The 20,550-nt window shown below is 44.2% G+C and overlaps 1 protein-coding gene across 1 annotated transcript in view; it reads right to left on the reverse strand.

The window, feature by feature from the left end:
* Positions 1 to 4,902: 4,902 nt before the first annotated feature.
* The window catches only part of LOC125897542 (MAM domain-containing glycosylphosphatidylinositol anchor protein 2-like), a gene marked incomplete at its 3' end in the record, with an annotated part of 62,176 nt that continues 46,528 nt past the window's right edge, over positions 4,903 to 20,550 (reverse strand). Inside the window, exon 7 of the mRNA XM_049590947.1 lies at positions 4,903 to 5,174. Within this exon, the coding sequence (XP_049446904.1) occupies positions 4,903 to 5,174 (272 nt within the window). The remainder of the gene's footprint in view (positions 5,175 to 20,550) is intronic.

Here is a 20,550-nt window from a genome sequence, read left to right on the forward strand (position 1 = left end):
CAGTCGGCTCAAACGTGATTGGTCAATATCACGCGGACTACAAACAGCCAACAACAAGAAACCAGGGCTCTTCCGCTCTTCTTCTGGAGGCAAGATCTCCGGGGTTTGCCTACAGACATTCACTGAATGTAGAGTGTGTATATAGAGACTAACTGACAAGTGGCTCAACCTCACACACCTTATCCCTCTCCTCGCAACACTGCGTCCCTAACAGCACTAACAGCACTAACAGCTGTTAGCGGCGCGTTAGCTGTGATTCTCCTTTAGCAGCTCTCTCCACCTGGGAAAGGCTACCCCAATGTTGACCCTCATTTTTTGAAATCGCAGGTCACGTTGCCTTTTTGCCTTTTTTCAAATGCACTGGCACTTGTGACTAGCCTGCTTGCTGCTGCTTTTCGTCACTCTACCTGCAGGCAGAAACCGACAAGTCAAAATGCGAAAGGCGATTCCGTATTTCTCAAGTATGTCCCTGTACCTACCTGTATTTTCAAGATGGCGTATGTACATGATGAGACACCGGTCGCAATGTGTATGTAAATGAGAATTTCGGAGCTTACTTATGGACATAATTAGATATGCTGATGGACATAAATACACATGTGCTAGGACACACTTTTGGCTGCAAAATTTGTTTGTCTCAAAGAACAACTGAAACTGTTACACATAGTGCCTTTAACTATGTGAAGAAGACTTCTATTTTTCATTCAGACTTGAGGACATTTTATTCCTAGAATCTGAAGAGGTCTTTTATTTTGGGCTGTCTGTGTCATGGCTTTGATTTGTCACTGATTTGCAGATGGAGCTGTAGCGTGTGACACTGCCACAAATGCAGGAAAAAAAGAGACATTTTCCTAAATGCTGCGTAATTGTAGCTGTTGTCCAAAAAGCTTGTGGACAGTTTGTGCTTATTTGCCTTTTTTTCCTGCTCTAATTGTGCCGTTAGGAGGAAAAATGCTACGGAGAATACAGTATGTGCCCCTGCTGCTTTCCAAACGGTAGGCAAGATCAGTGTGACCTACTGCTGCTTGTGGCAGTAAACTGCTCTCTCTGCTGAGAGGGAGCAGAGGGGAAAACAGCATCATCCATTTTTTAAGTCTTTTTAAACGACTGAGGCAGCAGTGGGGTGGAGGCTTGTGCTGGTTTTTCATATGGACTACTGTACATGTGGTAGATATTTTAATGTGACTGTTGTTTAAAAGAAGGACACGGAGAGGTCACCCCAAAGTTCACCCCTGAATCAAAACAACATATTTTGCCTCTCACCTGTGGTGCTATTTATCACTCTAGATTGTTTTGGTGTGAGCTGCAGAGTGTTGGAGATATCAGCTGTAGAGATGTCTGCCTTCTCTCCAGTATAATGGAACTAGATGGCACTCAGCTTGTGGTGCTCAAAGTGTCAAAAAATACATTTGAAAAACTCAACATCAGTGTTTCTTTATAGAAATCATGACCTGGTTACTCAAGATAATCTGCAGACCTTGTTGTGAGCAGTTTCATGGAGGAACTATTTTCTTTCTACTGAACTACACCCACCAAATGTATCACCGTGCAGAAGGAAGCGTGCACCGACTCATGGACGAGAGGCTTGTGCTCGTGACAGCGCAAGATGTAAACGTTAATGGCGTCCTCCTTGGCTGAGCTGTAACATTAGCTAGCTCAGTGGTGCTAGGTGAGCTAGCAGTAGATGCACGCTTCCTTGAGTAACCAGGTCATGATTTCTGTAAAGAGACATTGATGTTGAGTTTATCACATGTATTTTTTGGCACTTTGAGCACCACAAGCTGAGTGCCATCTAGTTCCATTATACTGGAGAGAAGGCAGACATCTCTACAGCTGATATCTCCAACACTCTGCAGCTCACACCAAAACAATTGAGACTGAAAAACAGAACTATACATAAGAGGTAATATAAATAAATTTTATTTATATTTATATTTAAATTTTACTTCCTATCATCACTTGATCGCTGCTCCATTTCTTGAACTCACTCGTGCTCTCAGGTCGTTCACACACTCTTTGTCTGGCTGTTTCTGGAGACCTGACAATGAATCTTACAAGAAGTCTTCAGCCCTCACCCCAGCAGTGACACTAGTGGCACTCTGTACTTGCTCAGTGTGTGCGAATGATGATGTGAAGGGGTTGCAGCAGCCATGAATTGTGCGTTAGACCAATCAGCATTATTCAACACTGTAGACTTCACCCGATACCTCCACAGTCTCCCAGCCAGCAGGCACTGTTCAGTTCCTGGGCCAGACTGTTTTGTCACTGGGAACTATGGCAGATAAACTACATTTAGCCCCTGGTTACTCCAGTCATATGAAAGTAAGGTTTCTGATATAGTTCCTGCGCCCCTGGAAAGGTTCCTACAGTAGAAACTGGCTATAAGTCACTAAGCAAGAAGGTGAAGGAATCCACCTAATGGCGTCCTCTTCAGCTGAGCTGTCACGTTAGCTAGGTTAGTGTTGTTAGGTGAGCTAGCAGTAGATGCACGCTTCCTTCTGCACCATAATGCTGTTGGTGGGTGTAGTTCAGTAGAAAGAAAACAGTTCCTGCATGCAGCTGCTCACAACAAGGTCTGTGGAATATCGTTAGTAATTGGGCCATGTTTGTTGTGAGCGGTTTCATGTAGGAACAATTTTCTTTCTACCAAGATACACCTGCCAACTGCATTATGGTGCAGGAGGAAGCATGCATCAACTGCTAGCTCACCTAGCACCACTGAGCTAGCTAACGTTACAGTTCATCGGAGGAGGACGCCATTAATGTTTACATCTCATGCTGTCACGAGCATGAGCCTCTTGCCCCTGAGTGAATGAATGCTTCCCTCTGCGCAGTGATACGTTTGGCAGGTGTAGTTCAGTAGAAAGAAAATAGTTCCTACATGATGAGGTCTGTGGATCATCTTGAGTAACCAGGTCATGATTTCTATAAAGAAACACTGATGTTGAGTTTTTCAAATGTACGTTTTTGGCACTTTGAGCTCCACAAGCTGAGTGCCATCTAGTTCCATTATACTGGAGAGAAGGCAGACATCTCTACAGCTGATATCTCCAACACTCTGCAGCTCACACCAAAACATCTAGACTGATAAATAGCCCCACAGGTCAGAGGAACATTTTGTTGTTTTGATTCAGGGGTGAACTTTGGGGTGACCTCTACGTATCCTTCTTTTAAACAAGTCACATTAAAATATCTACCACATGTACAGTAGTCCATACGAAAAACCAGCACAAGCCTCCACCCCACTGCTGCTTTCATTATAGTGGAGAGAAGACAGACATCTCCAGCACTTGGCAGCTCACACCAAAACAATCTCGATTGATAAACAGCACCACAGGTGAGAGGAGAAAGATGTATTTTTGATTTTAGGATGAACTGTCCCTATAAATAAAAAAAGCCATTAACTACAATTTTGTTTTAATTTTGCATCCAACAACTTGTCTCTATCACACCACACCCTCTTTGCGTGAGGCAGCTGATCCACCGGGTGTTGCTAATTAATGAAGGGCATCTTAGAGTCCAAATCCTTTGTTTACTTTATGGTGTCAGCATCGGTGCGTAGCAAAGCCACTAACCTTTGATACGGGCTGTCATCACTGCATAATCATAATCAATTCAGCCAAAAACTGTAACACAGTCTTCTTCAAAGCACATCAAAACTTCATTAACACTCTTAACGCAGCAGAGTGGCTAACGGCTAAGCTGAAACGTGAACGCCATAGCAAAGAGTACAATAAAAACCCCAGAAAAATGAGGCAGAATTATATGCTAATCCTTGTCAGCACGAGCCGTGCAGGGGCTGCTCTTGTTCCTCTTCAATCAAACTACTGGTACTGGGTGTGTCGAAATCATCTCGAATCAAAACCCAGGTTGAGCTGCGCCATTATTCTGATTTACTGTTCACAATTTAAAGTTGTTGAATATTTTCCTGCAGTGTTATGTTTGGCATGTCCAATGGGGAGGACGTAGAGCATGGTAATTGCCATTCACATGAAAGTAGTTTAAGAGTGACATACAGCTGCACAGGTTCTTCCTAGATAAGGTTTGGTCGAGATGGAAGAATGTATGGATTAACTAAGTAGGCCATGAGGAAAACAATGGGACTGTTGCAATGAGACTCACTTTTTCTATTTCCTATAATCACTTGCCAGAGAATGGTGGCACCCTACACAGATCGCTTTAATTTCCTTCCGATCCATCTTCCGTTCTTTTTTTTTTGCGCGGCGGAGAGAAACGTCCCCAGTCCTTGAATGAGTGAAAACGCTTTGAATCCCTGACGTTCATTCGAAATATTCCATTCAAATCTCCATAAATGAATACAAAATGAATACTAGTGGGAATAAATTAGCCGCTCGCTAATTAGCCGTTAAGCCATCTTTGAATGTGACATCTTAAGGAATCGAAGGGGTTTCACAATGAGCGGCGGTGCTGAGGCCCGGGGACGTGGCACACAGTCTGTGGGTCTTGTCTGACGTGAGTGCTCTCACACACACACACACACACACACACACGCGCAGACAGACCCTAATATGTGTGGACGTCAGTACCTAGAGCTCTGTGCCTCTGTTAATATTAGTTCTGCACAGTTCACACTCAGCAGATAAAGTCCTCCCCTTAGTGTAAGAGGTGGAGTCAGAGCTCTCTCCGCTCAGACCTGACTGCAGGGTACCAGGGGACCGGACTAATTTTACAGCCTTCAGAAGGAAATTGGATGGGCGTGGAAGGAAAGAAATGGAGGAATGTTCAATTTTGGTCACACTGGACCAGAACCCAGAGATTAATTACACTGCGTACATAGAAAACACATCACAGAGACAAGTGACGCCCTGTTACAACACTGCAACGTGCATGTAGACACACATGTAGGCACACACAGACAAAAAATATCCACTGTCTACTCACATTGTACGATCAGCTCCACCACGGCCTCCCGGGGCTTCACGTTGAACCCATTAAACTGGCTGGTCTGGCAGCGATATGAGCCCGTCATCTCCCTGGACACATTAACAATACGCAGCACGCCGTCGTAGCTCTCCATCTGCATACTGCCGTCCGGCATGGGCGCCTCCTTATCGGCTCTCGACCACAGGATGATGGGCTTGGGCTTCCCTGAAACAAGGCACTCCAGCTCCACTGTGTCACCCTCGCGGGCCACCAGGGGACTTGCCCGAGGACTGTCAGGATGGGGGGAACTAAGAAAGAGAAAAACAGAGGAGGGACTGATATGGGGCTCTAGAAAGTCAGCAGGCGGGGTAAGAGGAACTGGTCGACTTGGGGGAGAAGTGGCGTGGAAGGTATGGGGGAGGAGGGGAGCGAATGAGCATCCAAGTTGCAATGGCGATGAAGCTGAGTCTCAGCCACATACACAGCTTGTATGGAAGGACCATGCGGATATTAGCAGCGGCGATGGCTAACGGCTAGGACTGGACGATCTGAGCATGTACCTGAAGTAAAACCATCATGGAGGGCAGCAGTGAGGAAGTTAAATGCAGTCAAGCAATGGCAAACAATGAACAATGCAATGAAGAGCTGACAAGCAAAATGCACTTTGTGACCATAACAGACAAAGAAAAGAATCAATAATAGCCCTTATAGATTAATAGTTTCCAGGTCGTAGGAAGCCACAGGAACTAAAGTCAGGATCTAAACAAGGACCTGTTGTTTCTCTACTGCATCTGAAGAACCATGAACAAATCAGTCCAATTATATAACAGGAGGAAATAAAGCTGAGTCATTGTACTTATTTCATACAAACACCAAGGGGAGAGTTTAAGTGCCAGACTATTTCAAAAAAGTAAAACTAATTAACATTTATGTCCTTGAATCTGTTATCTTGGCCAGACTTCCCCTTTGGACAGATCCAGTATAGCCATTTCCCCCAGCTTCCAGTCTGTATGCTACGCTAACTGTGACCTGGATGGACCTTCATATCTAAGAAAACTTCCTTTAAAGGGACGGCTCAGTTCAGCACAAAACACATATTTCCCTCTTACCTGTCGTGCTATTGGTCAGTCTAGATTATTTTGGTGTGAGCTGCCGTGTGTTGGAAATATCTGCCGCAGAGACGTCTGCCTTGTCTCAAATATAGTGGTAAAAGATGTCACAAAAAATCATTTTGAAAACCTCAAAAGTCGTGTCTTTTTCTAGAAATCATGACACGGTTACTGAAGATAATCCACAGACATTGTTGTGTAGTTTCATGTAGGAATTATTTTCTTTCTACACGCCCCAACCGACCATATCGCTGCACCGAAGGAAGAGTGCATCTACTCATAGGTCCCGTTAATATGACAACGATTTCAACTGAAAACAGTAAACTTTAGTTGCGTTTTGGCCGATCGTTTACACAACTGTGGCGTTTTGGGTGCCTGAAAATGCAAAGTTTTGAAAACGGGTTCCAGAGTGCAACTTTTTGGAAACAGCACCGTCTCTGTTGTCATGTAAACTTGCAATATGCAGTTCCTCTGAAAACAGAGACTTTCACACATGCACATTACGGTTCCAGTCATTAAGCATGGGCGAGAAAGTCAACCATCACAACACCAATGGCGTAGTCCCGAGTTCTGCTTGTGCTGCTCACCCTGTTGAATTTATCAACGCTTCCCCATCATAGTGTAGAATTACTGTAGCAACTCCACCTTGTCCTCTGTCCAGACAAATGTTCGTGCGGTTGCCATTTTGTTTGTTTATATATCGCCGCTCTGTAGAAGGAAGTGTAAGCATCACACCGCCAACTACTGGCCTGGCATGTATACTGCAGCGGTTTTGGTCATTTTTGCGGATCCATGTGCATGGCGATCGTTATAAAAACGCTGTCGTCTAAACACGGAACTTTTTTCAAAAAGAAAATGAGAAACGATTCTGCTTTCAGTGGATTGTTTTCGTGTAAACATGGCCATAGACAAGAGGGCTGTGCATGACAGCATGAGATGGAAACATTAATGATGTACTTCTCAGCTGAGCTGTAACATTAGCTAGCTCAGTGGTGCTAGGTAAGCTAGCAGTAGATGCACACTTCCCTCTGCGCGGTGATACAGCTGGCAGCTGTGGTTCGGTAGAAAGAAAATAGTTTTGACATGAAACTAGTTTTGAACCTCTCAGTTCATTGCGATTTCCAGTGGACATCATAAAAACACACACAGACCGAAAAGCTCCTGGAAACAAGTGGAAAGACCTACAACCAATCAGAGCAATACGATGTTTGAGATAGTGCTGGGCGACACCTGCAAGTTGGGACGTTGCATTTTCGAGAAGGACAAAACCTTTTCAAATTAGAGCTAAACAGTACACTAAAATGTGAATCAGAAAATAGTTTAAAGCTGAAAATAAGCAATACAGTAACCAAATCTTGATTCATATTTGATCATTGCTGCCTACTTTGAAACTCTGATCTGAGTTCAGTGAGCCTGGTGTGTTGCACTGGATAAAGCAGAGACCAGTAATGCTGCGTCAATCACCTTATCAAACAACAAGGTCTGTGGATCATCTTGAGTAACTGTATTATGATTTATGGAAAGAGACACTGTGCTCTTTGAGGACCACAAGCCAAGTGGCATCTAGTTCCATTATATTAAAGAGCAGGCAGACATCTCTATGAGCAACATCTCCAACACTCGGTATCTAGATTGATAAATAGCACAACAGGTGAAAGGAAGACTATGTATTTTGTATTTTGGAGTTAACTGTCCATTTAAGTTTTACTTTGATTACCTTCCTATCTTCACTTAATTGCCGCCCCATCTGTCAGTCTCGTTCGTACTTTCAGCTCCATTATCTTGCTCTTTTTGGACCAGTTGGAAACCGGACAACTTCACTTTGTCTTTAACATCAATGACTTGGACAAGAAATGTCCGACCCTCAGCCTAGTATTGATACAAGTGGCACCCTGTGTGAATGGAGCTGTTAAGAGGTTGTAGCAGCCATGAATTTTGTGTTTGACCAAACAGCGATTTTCTGCACTGTAAACTCCATCCCTGTAGTTCGGGGGCCAATCTATTTTGTCTCTGGGAGCTATGGCAAATTTAATCCATGGTTCCTCTGGTGAAAATGAAACTAAGGTGTCTGAAATAGTTCCTGGGCCCCTGGAAAGGTTCCTACAGTGAAAGCAGGCAATAAATCACTGGATAAGAAGGTAAAAGAATACTAATAATCTCACTATAAACACACTCTATCTACTCTACATCTGCCTAAGCAACACATTACCCTTCTAGATACCATCATCATCATCGTCAGCATTGCCATTACCATCATCAGTATTACAGTATTATCATCATCCTTGTCACATTTTCAGCATAATGTTCATCATCACATCACATTCTCATCACAATACTATTTTCAGGATGGATTTCACCACCGTTCATTACAACATTCATAATTCTTATCACCCTCGCCATCATTACCATCACTCTCCACAGCTTTTTACTTCTCTGCCCTCCTCCTCATGCAGCTACTCAATCTCAGCACAGCGTCGTATAATTCAGAGCATTTACAACAGAACACTCCCAAAGGTGATATAGTGTTATTGCTGGCTGTGTAACAAAATATGACCCAATAAATATTTTTGCCTTTGTTTAACGGACACTTAGAGCCTTGGCTGGAAGTGAACTATGAATAATAAAAGAAGAGCAAAGTGCCAAATTGCTGGACACATTTGCAGGTTTCCTTGAGTGTGCCTTGTGTGTGTGTGTGTGTGTGTGTGTGTGTGTGTGTGTTCTAAGTTTGGAAAGCGAGGAAACTAGCAGGTTGGATCACGCAGTCTGGTTCCTCATCAAGCATGCTGGCCAAGTGAATTTGTTTAATTAGCAAACCTGGCAAATTGCACCAGCTCCTAGAGTGCTGTGTGTGAGTGTGTGTGTATTTTTGTTTTCATGTAGTTTTGTATGAGTCCAAACCATCAGCAGACTCCAAGACTATTTTGTAGCGCTGCTCCCAAAAATAGTTTGCAGCCAGAGAGTTGAGGAGTGAAAATCTTCTCAGCAATGATGAAACCGTGTCATGCTTCCCAGATGATTTTCGAATCACTGTCATTCTGCCCAAACAATGCTGCAGCTGGAATGAAGTCAAGCCACAATGAAGTTTCATAGTGATGAAATCGCTAGCAATCTCCAGAAAACGAAACGGAGTCCAGCTATATTTCCTTTGACCCCATTTCTGTCTGGATGAGAGGCAACAATCCCGCTGCCATCTCGATTCTGAAGCTGTCGCTGATTTCCTTTGTCCTTAAGGTGACTCAAAAGGTTCTAACTCACTCAAAATGCTGAAACAACAGGACAAAAAACTGGATGTGACTGGCAGATGGTAGAAACAGGGCGAAGCTCAACATGCAGCCCTGATTCTCAGGTTGAGCTGAACTCCATCTTTACTCCAAAATGAAACATCAACCACAACTTTGGCTCACTGTTGACCCCACATTATGCACTGAGAACATCAGTGTCCAGGAGGAAGAAAGAGTGGGTCTAAACACAGGCTGTTCTCATGCACTGTTTGTAAGTATACCTATGACAAGTAATGCACCACAATTCTTACATAACCCCTCTAACCATGACTCAGTAATTTGTGTAAAACCCACGTACGTAACCAATATGGCTGGGATCATGTGACCAATGCACTCATGGATGGGTCAAGCAACACAGGATGTTCCCCCAGGAGACCAGTGTTCGGGACCGCGTCAAACCAAGTGAACCATTAGGGTACACTGTCACCATGTTTCAGTTCCTAAACCTATGAAACTTAACTACCTTAAACCTTACTAAGGGACCTTGCATTATTATATGTAACTTAACATGAAGTATGCAGCACCGGGGGGGGGGGGCACTGGGGGCTAATGTTAGGTATTATGTGAACCTCTGTATAAGCATTTTCAAAAGATATAGTAAGAACAAATGTATCAGGATACGTTTGGAAAATTGTATGCATTGTGAATTTGAATTGTACCTTTGAATTAGACATTAAAGGGATACTTCACCCCCCAAATGATCATTTTTAGTACGAATTACTCACCGCAGTCGTAAAACTGTTGAAGTATAAGACTGTAACTACCATTGAGGACACCAAGGTCATGACCTCAGTATTTTTGTCCGAACTAAATGAATGAATAAAATGAAAATAAAAATAAACCATCTCATTTGTGCGGTGAAAGTACGTGGGAGGACCGATGGGAGGTGACTGAGTGACTCTCTCTTCTCCATAATAACAATTAGTAAAAAAGAAAATTCTGGTATTCTTGTTTGATCGAGGCACTCGCATATGCGCTGTGTTTAGTGGGGCAACTCGGGCACCTGTCAGACTGCCACTGTGTGGACAGCAGTCAGCGATTGAGCCAGGTAACTGAATAAACTAAAATCATTTCAGTGTGGGCTGCTTGCTTGCTTCGTGTAATTCTTCTAACAGGAGGCAGCTAGTTAGCTAGGTAACGTCAGCTTGCTATTTTAACCCTATGGGCCCGAGCAGCGCAGAGTGCATCCAAATTGATGATGATACAGATCTTGTTATCAGTCACTTTATATAGTGAGGAATATCGTATCTTACCACGTCTTAGGCTTGCGTGTGTTTCTCCCTGTCTATCCACATTTGTAGTCCGGCTTTCAAGATGCAAATATCTCCATATTGTCCAGCTGACACTCCATCAAACTTTGTATGACACTTCACCTTTGCACACCCAGACAACTGCAGCCTAATTATGCATGCATGACAGGGCCGTAGTCACCATATACATTGAGGGGGACACGTGCCCCCCGCCCAATGCCCAAAATGCCCCCCAATATATAACAGAAACTGAAAAACAACAACAACAAACGTTCAGGTCAGGCCAAAGAGTAGCACACAGCAAAGAGAAGTAAGTCAAGACCATGTCGACAAGAAACCGTCTAGATTTTTTTTTTTTTACTGCAAACAAAGTGGCAAATATTATCTTGGAGGACATCATTGCACTTGGTTGACTATTCTTCTATGATCTTAGATGTAAATATTGCACGTTTCTTTCAGATAAAACACATTTTTGACTTGTGAATGAGTCAATGGAATTTCTTGCAATAATGAAAAAATACTGGCAATCATGTCCGCCTGGCACAAACCACATGTTTTGCACAGCTGTGAAGTGACAGAATGTCCCAGCATCATGGTTCTTATATTGCCAGATTCCAGAGAGTCTCCCCTCTTCATATATGGCAGAATATGTCAACTATGTAGTTCTTTATAGATGTAGCCTCTTAATTTGGCTGTCAAAGTGCACCAGATTGAAGCCTTTTGATATATAATTGACAAAAATTTCTGACCCCCCCACATGCAACACGACTTAATGACCTCGGTATTTCAAAAATCCTGCGTACAGCCCTGATTAGAAGGACTACACAAGTCGCCTAAGTGATGTCATAGTCTCTCTTTGGCTAAAGCTTCGATACCTGTGTGTTTTGCACTGATAAAAAGGACCCTAAGCCTGTACTACGCAGCAGGACTTGGAGTTAGGGCTGTAACTTCAGAGGGAACTCTGGGTTTTCTCTACGAACCTGGTTCTCTTTTTACCGGGATAAATCACCATGGCAACTTAGGCTGAACAGTTAACCTGCTCTGGCCCATATATTGTTATAGGTCAGTACGCAGTGATAGTGCTGCTACTTTTACGCTCTGATTCCATCACTGCAATATTCATTCATTCATCTTCTAACCGCTTCATCCTCTTGAGGGTCGCGGGGGGGCTGGAGCCTATCCCAGCTGACATCGGGTGAGAGGCAGGGTTCACCCTGGACAGGTCTCCAGACTATCACAGGGCTGACACATAGAGACAGACAACCATTCACACTCACATTCACACCTACGGACAATTTAGAGTTATCAATTAACCTAGTCCCACTGCAATATTTTATTAGTAAAATAATCCACACACTGATAGCTGGCTCCTGTTATAATAAATGTACAATTTCAGCAGATAGACCTCATCAGTCATTAACTCAGCTACTTTTCCACCCTTTACTTCAGTAGCAGAAACAGTCTGGCATCACGTTAAAGTGTTTTTAGTGACAGATATCCAACTACATGGCAAAAAATACTAATGGCACATGGGCCCATAGCCTAGTGATACCTACACCCCTTCACTGGTTTCACTCTTAACTCACTGGCCGCACTCAGTTCATCCAACTCAAATCCTTCACTGCACAGCTCTCCCCCGTCACTTCAGGTGTGCCCCAGGGTTCCGTCCTGGGGCCCCTACTCTTCATTATCTATCTCCTCCCACTTGGCAATATTTTCCGTAAATTTAGTATTCACTTTCACTGCTTCGCGGATGACACCCAGCTCTACTTATCCAGTAAACCCAACACCTCTCTTCCACCCTCCTCCCTCACCCGCTGCCTCTCAGAAATTAAATCGTGGTTCACCTCCAACGTCCTCAAACTCAACCCTGATAAAACAGAACTCCTCCTGGTCGGTACCAAATCCACTTTATCCAAAACTGACTGACTGAAAACTCACTATTGACAGTTCCACAGTGTCTGGGTGTCATGCTCGATAGCTCACTGTTATCCAGACAGCCAATGTTAGGATTAATCAAGCCAGATGACGAAAAGATATCCTGGGTAAGTTGAACTGGCTTTGTGGTACAGGCCTTAGGAGTCGCTAGGAAAACACATCAGGTAACGTTAGCTTTGGAACATAGCTAAGTTACCTAGCTAGCTGGGTGATGTAGGCGATGTACTTTTTGAGACAAGCAATGGAGTACACTGAACACATAACCAAACAGCACTATCACAAACTGACCTTTAAAAAGGGTCAAAATCTCGTTTTTCTCTCACTGCTAACAAACGTACTTATTTATTCTGAAATAAGGTCCCATGGGACCTGACGCCAGAAGGAGTGTGACTTTGCCTGTCTATAGCGCTAATTATCAGGTGATAATTACTTGTGATGTGAGTGGGACAACCTTTAATGCACATGTAATAATTTGATCCACTGTTAATATAAAAATATTCATCATAGCAGCTTTAAACTAATTCTACTGTATCTGAGAAATACTGTACTGAACACTTAATTAATATGTCTGTTAGCCGTTGTAAACCACACGTAGAGCTGCTTCAGCTAGTGCAACATTTCTGTCTAACTCTTGGAGTAAGTAATACATAAACATGTTGGTGTAATTAGCACGGGATAATGAACACTGGTCATTCACAGATAAGTCTTGGCAAAGCTGTTTGGCACCAAAGAAGCAGCAAAAATGATCTCTGCCGAGACAATGACAGCAGACACTCATTTCACTCTAATACATTCGCTGATTGGTATTCACACAATGTCTCGACTGAGGCAGCCAGGTGTCAAGAGCTGACATATTTCTTTCCACAGCATATTTTCTCCACTTTTCCGAACGTTTCCTTGGGTTCCAAACAGCGAAATGGTGAACTGACAGCGGCGGGATAGGAGGAGAGCAGCGAGCATCCATTAGCGAGTGGAGGAGAGGTGTATTCACAGAGTTGCCATCATTACACCTGGCCTCTCCACAGCCCAGATTAGGCAGGCAATTACAGCTGTCTGCCTATTGGGTTTGGCAGCACAAATACTGGCCATCAGCTGCCATTGTCTCTCTCCGCACCATCATGGAAACGCAAACAGGCATACATGCACACAGACACTCGCTCATCACTCTCTCTCGCTTACTCTGTACCTCATTCTTCCTCCTGCTCTCTCTTTCCAAGTGAACACCCTGCCTCTGTGTGTGAGACTGACCACTGAGATGCTCAGTGTGGCAGAGAGCCCGCTACTGGTCTTCACTGTGCTCTCATTGTGCCAAAGCCATCCAAATGCCAGTGATGCCTGCAGGGCATGCCCGCTGTGTGCGTATGCTTGTATAGTGTGCGCTACGTGGTTTTATATCTCAGCGTGTGCGTATAGTTGAGTGTCCCTCTTCTGCCCACGGGTGACACCATGCTGTGATCCTGCCTCGGCTCCTCAATGGGATGCTTCTTGTTGTTGTTTGTGTCTCAAAACACTGCGCCTATGTGTGCGCTTGTGTACTTTGCGGGGCTAAATTGGGACTGGACCTCCTTGTTTGGCCTCAGCAGTGCTGAACATCTCCTGGGCCTCAGCTGGAATGATCCTCCAAGTGTAGAGATTGATTGCTGGAGCCTTTCAGCAGAATCCAGCAGCGCCGCAGCAGACACACTGCAATGTGAGCTGACTGCAAACCGTGAAAAATATCTGGCACTTTGCATTTTCTTACAGCGTTGGGAGCCAGAGCGGTGCACACGGACATCTTTGAGAATAAACAACATTCCCGTTGCCCCCTTTTTCGGGTAAGTGCGGTGACATCACTCCCCGTCGCCATGGCAACATAGCGATCTCTACAACTGCAAGTCCTGCAGAGTGTGTGTCTGCATGTGTGAGAGTGTGTGTTTAGACAGCTTGAGGCCAATGAGTTGGTCACAATGTGACAGGACTCTCTGCTCCTCTGAGTCCTGGACCTCTGGGGACAGAGAGGAATCCCAAAGGTCCACTGTGGACATGTTAGTGGATCTGTGTGTGCTTGTGTGTGTGTGTGTGTGTGTGTGTGGCAGAGCTGCACCTATACCCAGAGTTGCTCAAGTGTAATAAATATCCACAGATGTGTTAAAATTGGCTTAGTGTTTTGATAGACTGCAGCGACACACCACTGACTACACATACTCCAGTGAGGGTTTTCAGCTCGGCGCTGTTCCTGATATCTTACAACTTACCTTGCAATCAATCACACAAACCCCTCATGAATTCTTGCAGTTGAGATTGTAGAGCAGCAGGTTTTCGATACCAAAGCCCTCACAGGTTACAGTTTGATTTGTGGCCCCACAAGCACTCCTGTTTGTTAGAATTTACCCAACCAGTCAGAGCTAAAGGAATGCCCACTGGTTTAAAAACGCACAAACACACAGCTGCAGCACCTCCACGTTTTCTGCTGCTCAGTAGTGAACAACTCCCTGGAAGGACCAGAGTTTATGTACATCGCTCAAGGGGCCTCGACAGTAGTTAATGAGGGAAGGAAGAGCGTTTTCTATCCATGTTTCCCTGCAGGTTTTCCCAGCTGGACAGGGAGGTGATTTCCCAGATGGCCACCTCCATAAAGCATGACTTCAGGTGGTGCAGCTGATGCTATATGCAGGTACACTGGGGATAATGTGCTGAGTTATCTAGTCTTATTAACATATTTTATGGACTCACTTAAGGAAAACTGGTCACAGTGTAACTACGAACGCTACCACCACACTGCTGCCTGCCACACTTGCTTTCCCACACCTCCATGAATGCACATACTAGTGTTTGAAAACCACAGAGTTGCTTTGCACTGACAGGTTCCAGTGTTTGAGACAAACATCACAGCTGACATATGCTGCCAGGTGGTTATATGCCTCTCACAGCAGAAGTGGCATGACCGTGGCATCTACTGTTATCATATGGCAGATTTCAGAGGACAGCATCCCAGCTCTGGGACAGCTGTTAGGCCCCTTCATCCCAGTTCACAGCTCACTGGGCCTGTTTCTGGATCTCTGTTGGCTTTATAATCCAATACTGGGATTTACTGCTCTCAGATGTCATTATGTGAGTCCAGTTCACAGATCCTGACCTAATTCTGTATCATATAGCTATCAGAGACATTTAGTTTCAGGATTTTAGCTCTGATTGCACACACACAATTCACACTGTCTGCATCGTTTTTCACTCATTTCAATGAATGGACTGGACCATTTTTTTCATGTAGTGTGGTGTTATAAGTCGTGTCACAGTTTCAGGTCTATTATTACAGACACATGTGTCCTAACTGACCTCTGGCTACCCTGAACAGCGACTGTCCAATCATAGCTTTAAGGGCAAAACTGGACACGGCGGAGTCTGGTGGGTTTGGGGCTGTTTCTGGCTAAACAAAATCATCTTAAGGTCTGTCTCTCTGGGGATAATTTCTAAACTGTCAGACAATTAAAATAATAATCATGTCAGCAGCAAAAAAAAAAAAAGCGCCCTTTTCGTGGCCATAAATTAAAGGTGCAAACATGTCCTGAGTATTTACGCTGCAGCTGTTTTCCCATTTGCTGCTTCGACAAGACGAAAATAGGAAAATAGGATCCAGGTTACAAAACACCACACTTACTCTTTAAAGTGTTTGTAGGGCCTTTTTGGCCGTTCCAAAGGCAGAGAATGAATCAAACTGTGCGTTTGGTCTAACATAAGCTTAACATACTTAACATACTTAACATACAGCAGCAACAACAGGTTAAAAGACAAAGATAGTTAGAAGCTAAAGCCGAACTATAGGCTACAGATCACAGTGTAAAAGTGAACCACCACATCACTGCTGATCGCCACACAACACAATGAATATAAAGGGAAACTTTGCTCATATTGAACTGGACCTCTGGCACTGGACAGGCGAACCCAAACACCGTTCATCTGCACGCACTGTGATGACACACAGCTGGTTGAATATGAGCAAAGTTTCCCTGCTTCCCTTCACTGGTTCCTGTACAGCAGGGTCGCTCTTTGTTTCACTGTTATAATCATTACAAAGCAAAAGCAGCATGTGTATACATTCAGTAGGCTATATCTTCAGTAGCTAGCTAACGTTAGCTAACCCTACACTTTTCAGGGTCTGATTTTGGTTTTGGAACAGGGAAGAAACGTATATCTTTTTCCAACCTCTCCAGGTAGCGAGTATCATTAATACACGACGTGCCCCAGGCTGCATCTGGCGATGGCACTTAGTGAAGGGTCAATTGTTTTAAAAATGACGAAGAATGTTGGGTGGTAAATCTGTCTGAGTTACTATAAACAGCAACAGTAACTAAACGGGGCGGGGCTTAGCCAGTGGTCGACTGAAAACCAGATTAATGCTTTAAAAATGATCCTAACTGGATGTACCCTGCCTTGACACATTGCAAAAGTAAAATACACCTCTAGAATTTTTTCCATATTATTCATTGTGTGTTGTTGCAACAGCTGAATTTTCTACTGTCCAAATAAAATACACACACCAAAGAAAAAGCCATGAAGAGACTGGACATGTGGCCACCAACGACAAACACCACATTCTGTGAAAACTGCTCACATCCAAACATGATGGCAAACAGCAGCGAACAAGATGTTTCCATCCACAGTGACCAAACAGCAGTTGAACCTTTGCACCCTGTAGGTGAGTCAGGACGCAGACCAGGTTCCTCTTTATCAGGGTCAGTGAATTTACAGCTGAAACAAGCACATCAGTGCGGTCAACAGCCAGCGGTCATGCTGTCCCTGTTAGAGTCACATGTGGCTCGGCTACTCGGATGATGGCAGCTCATGACGAATCAGAGTCAAAGAGACAACAGGACAGTTGAAAGGAGGACAGACGGAGAGGGGGGCTGCAAGCTTTTAGATGACTCAAATTCATTTCGGTGAAGACAAAAAAAGAGCTTGTGTTTTGTGTTTATTAAACCGGCTCATTTTTTAATCAACTGAGCACTTAATTGATTTGCTTAATTCATTAACTGCAGTGATTCTTTAGATTGACAGAAACACTGGGTGGTGCCAGAGTTTCAGGTGTGAGCGGGGTGCTAATTGAGGGACTCATCATGGAGGGATTTATCTCCCTCACAAGAAGAGAGAGGTGACTTTCAATCCTAATACTTACTTTGTGATCATCAATCAGACTGAGGATGAGCTGATGCGAAGACGTATCAACACAGGCGATTCTCCCTGCAGTGATGTAGTTTTCTTGAAGTCGGCTGCATCCAGTGTTTGTAGTAATTTTATAACACAGAGAGTGCAGCGAGCGGGTATCAGCTTTAAATGTCAAGAATCCATGCGCAGTAACATGCTATTAAAAAGTGATCTCTAAGATGGTCCCGATGGTGGTTCCAATCCGAAGTCAAATAACATTTCAGAGCCAGAGCCACAGAATGGCAATAATTACATCATCCAGCAATAATCCAGCAAGACACACCCACTAAACACACATTTAACATGCAGACTAATGAGAGGATTAATCAGCTAGTTCCTGTTAGAAGTTTATGGGATGTTTTACACTAATGCTCGTAACTCTTTTCAGCTGTTCCTGTGTCTTGCAATTCTTAATCCTGACAGTATCCAAAGGGGAGGTCTGTGTCCTCGTTTCCGGACCGCGCTCATGAATAAGCATTAGCCTCGCAATCTCCGGGAGCCCCCCCGACGAGCAGGAGAAGTTGCTTATTTAATGAGTGTGTCACGATAGTAAATATTAGCGCTGTTCTGTGAAGGGGAGACATCATGAAGGCTGCTGAAATCTGTGCTCATAGAAGTTGAAAGAATGGAAAGACGATAAATATTCTCTTTTATAAAGCGGTGCTGTGGGGCTGGGGCTAAATCCGGGTTTGAATCTGGAAGCGGAGCCAACGCTGGAGCAGCCAGCTTAGCTCCAAAGTATTCAGACTAGAGACACTTTAGGCTCAATCGCTTTCCAACCACTTCCCCAGCACGAAACCCTGGCAGACCTGCAGCGTAATCTCCTCTAAACGCTTTTATTAAGACTTCTAATTGCGGCTCGGGCTTTCTCCCTTCAGGAGAACAGGCAGAGGAACAAAAACAGGGCTTATTCACCCCAAAACAGGCTGCAGGCGGATGGCACGGCAGAGGCACAGGGCGCTTTAGTACACAAGAGCTATACTGTGCGGCTCAGTGAAGACGCTTCTCTGATTTGTAGCATCAATCTGACTGAAAGAAACGCAGCACATGACAAGCATTCTGTGGGAAAACAGCCCAGTCGCATCCAGGTAAAGCGGTGGTGATTGTTACTGGCAAAAGCAAGAATTCAATATATTATTTCCTATGACAGGAACAGCTTTATGACAATGCAACACTTTCATAATATTTCATACCCACACATCTGACTGGAACGATGAAAGCTTAGGAAGCAATCACATAGAAGCCTTAAGGAAACCTTTCATTGCACACGATCACAACGCAGTCAGTCATTTCTCGGTTATTTCCTCAGTCAGACGGCAGTGGTTTTTAACACATTAAAGGATCTGTGTTAATGCATCGCCATCGCCCAGGCACTCCAAAAGAAGAGACTGCACTACTTAAAAGATAATGAGGAAACAATCTTGGCAGGTGCGATTGATCCCACTGTTTTATAGCGAAGGGATTATCAAAGGATTATCTAACAATAATTATGCACCCAAGGTCGACACGCCGCTTTCATGTTCACACTGTGAGTGGCAGCGAGGTGTGTGTGCGATGGAAGACGGTGAGAGGAGGTAAAGGTGTGCAAGTGTGAAGGGTGCCTGTCGATGTGCTTTAAACAGGGAAATGAAGCTTGTTGTGAACCCGATCGCAAAATATCACACAATACCAAAAGTCACTTATCAGCGCCGAACACACGGCAGTGGATTCAAAGCACAAACAGACGTCTCCTGTGCCAGTGGCAACACCAACTCCTGGGAATCCCCGGCATGGAGAATCTTAAAATCTGAGTGGCAAGGAGACTCGAAATCGTGGCGTCTCTGAGGCTTTGAGGAGATCAGGTCACACCCCTCGATGGAGCCTTTGGGCGATGAAGTGATGCCTGGTGACACCGGAGCATTACCACATTCTCTGCACATTGATTGACCTCACACTGGGAGATTACACATTAAGACCATCGCTTTGTCTCTCTAACCACCGCGTTTCACCATCATTGCAGAGCCTGCAGGAAGTGAGTAAGCACGAAACGTATTGTTAGCTGTACTCAGCGTGCCATGTAGCAATCTTCTAAAAGTCTCTTTTGTTGCCTGTGAAGCTGTTCCAGCCGTCTTTCTTAAACAGTCTGACAGGAGGGAGGGTGGACTGATGTTAAAATCTAAAACAAAAGATAGAAAAGTGGATGTTTGACAGCAGATTTTTTCCTTTGATTATACTTTTAAAGACTGAATGATTTCATTATCTGAGCACCTACGCCTCGCCTTCAACTGATGTACAACACAGTATCTGAAAGACTCAGTGAACAGCTGCTGTAACTCTGCTCCGCTCCTATGGGACTTCTAAACATGCCACAGTTGAAACCAGAATGATGCAGCTTGGTAGACAAGGTGGACTGGTATGTTGTGTTATTAACATGCTGTATACATGTATACAAACGTTAGTCGGAACAGTGGTGGAAGCAGCCAATTAGATGACAGGACGATGGATGTTTAGTCTCTGATTAGTCGGACTGATGGAGTCAGCTTTGCTTTGCAGGAATCCAATTCAACAGTCGTCGTTGGTGCTGCGATGCAATTGTGTGCAGTAACTAGGAATCTCAGTAGAGGACAGTGGTTCCTGGACATTTTTCAGCCTGGGATGGATTACTGGAATTTATCAGGCAGTGACCAACAGTCTAAAGAAGACACACAAGCAGTCTTATCCTGTGGAGACGGTGGCTTTAAGGGTCGGCTCACCCAAATCACACACACACACACACAAAGTCCTGCAGAAAGTTTTGCTTTCATCTGCTTAAGGGGTAACTTTGGTATTTTTCAGTCTGGACCCTATTCTCCTCTGTATGAGTCCAAGTGACAATTTGGAACAACAATTTCTGAAGTTATTCCAGTATTGAGTGAGACTGCTGCAGCC

This window comes from Epinephelus fuscoguttatus, linkage group LG11, assembly GCF_011397635.1.
Source record: "Epinephelus fuscoguttatus linkage group LG11, E.fuscoguttatus.final_Chr_v1".
NCBI lineage: Eukaryota > Metazoa > Chordata > Actinopteri > Perciformes > Serranidae > Epinephelus > Epinephelus fuscoguttatus.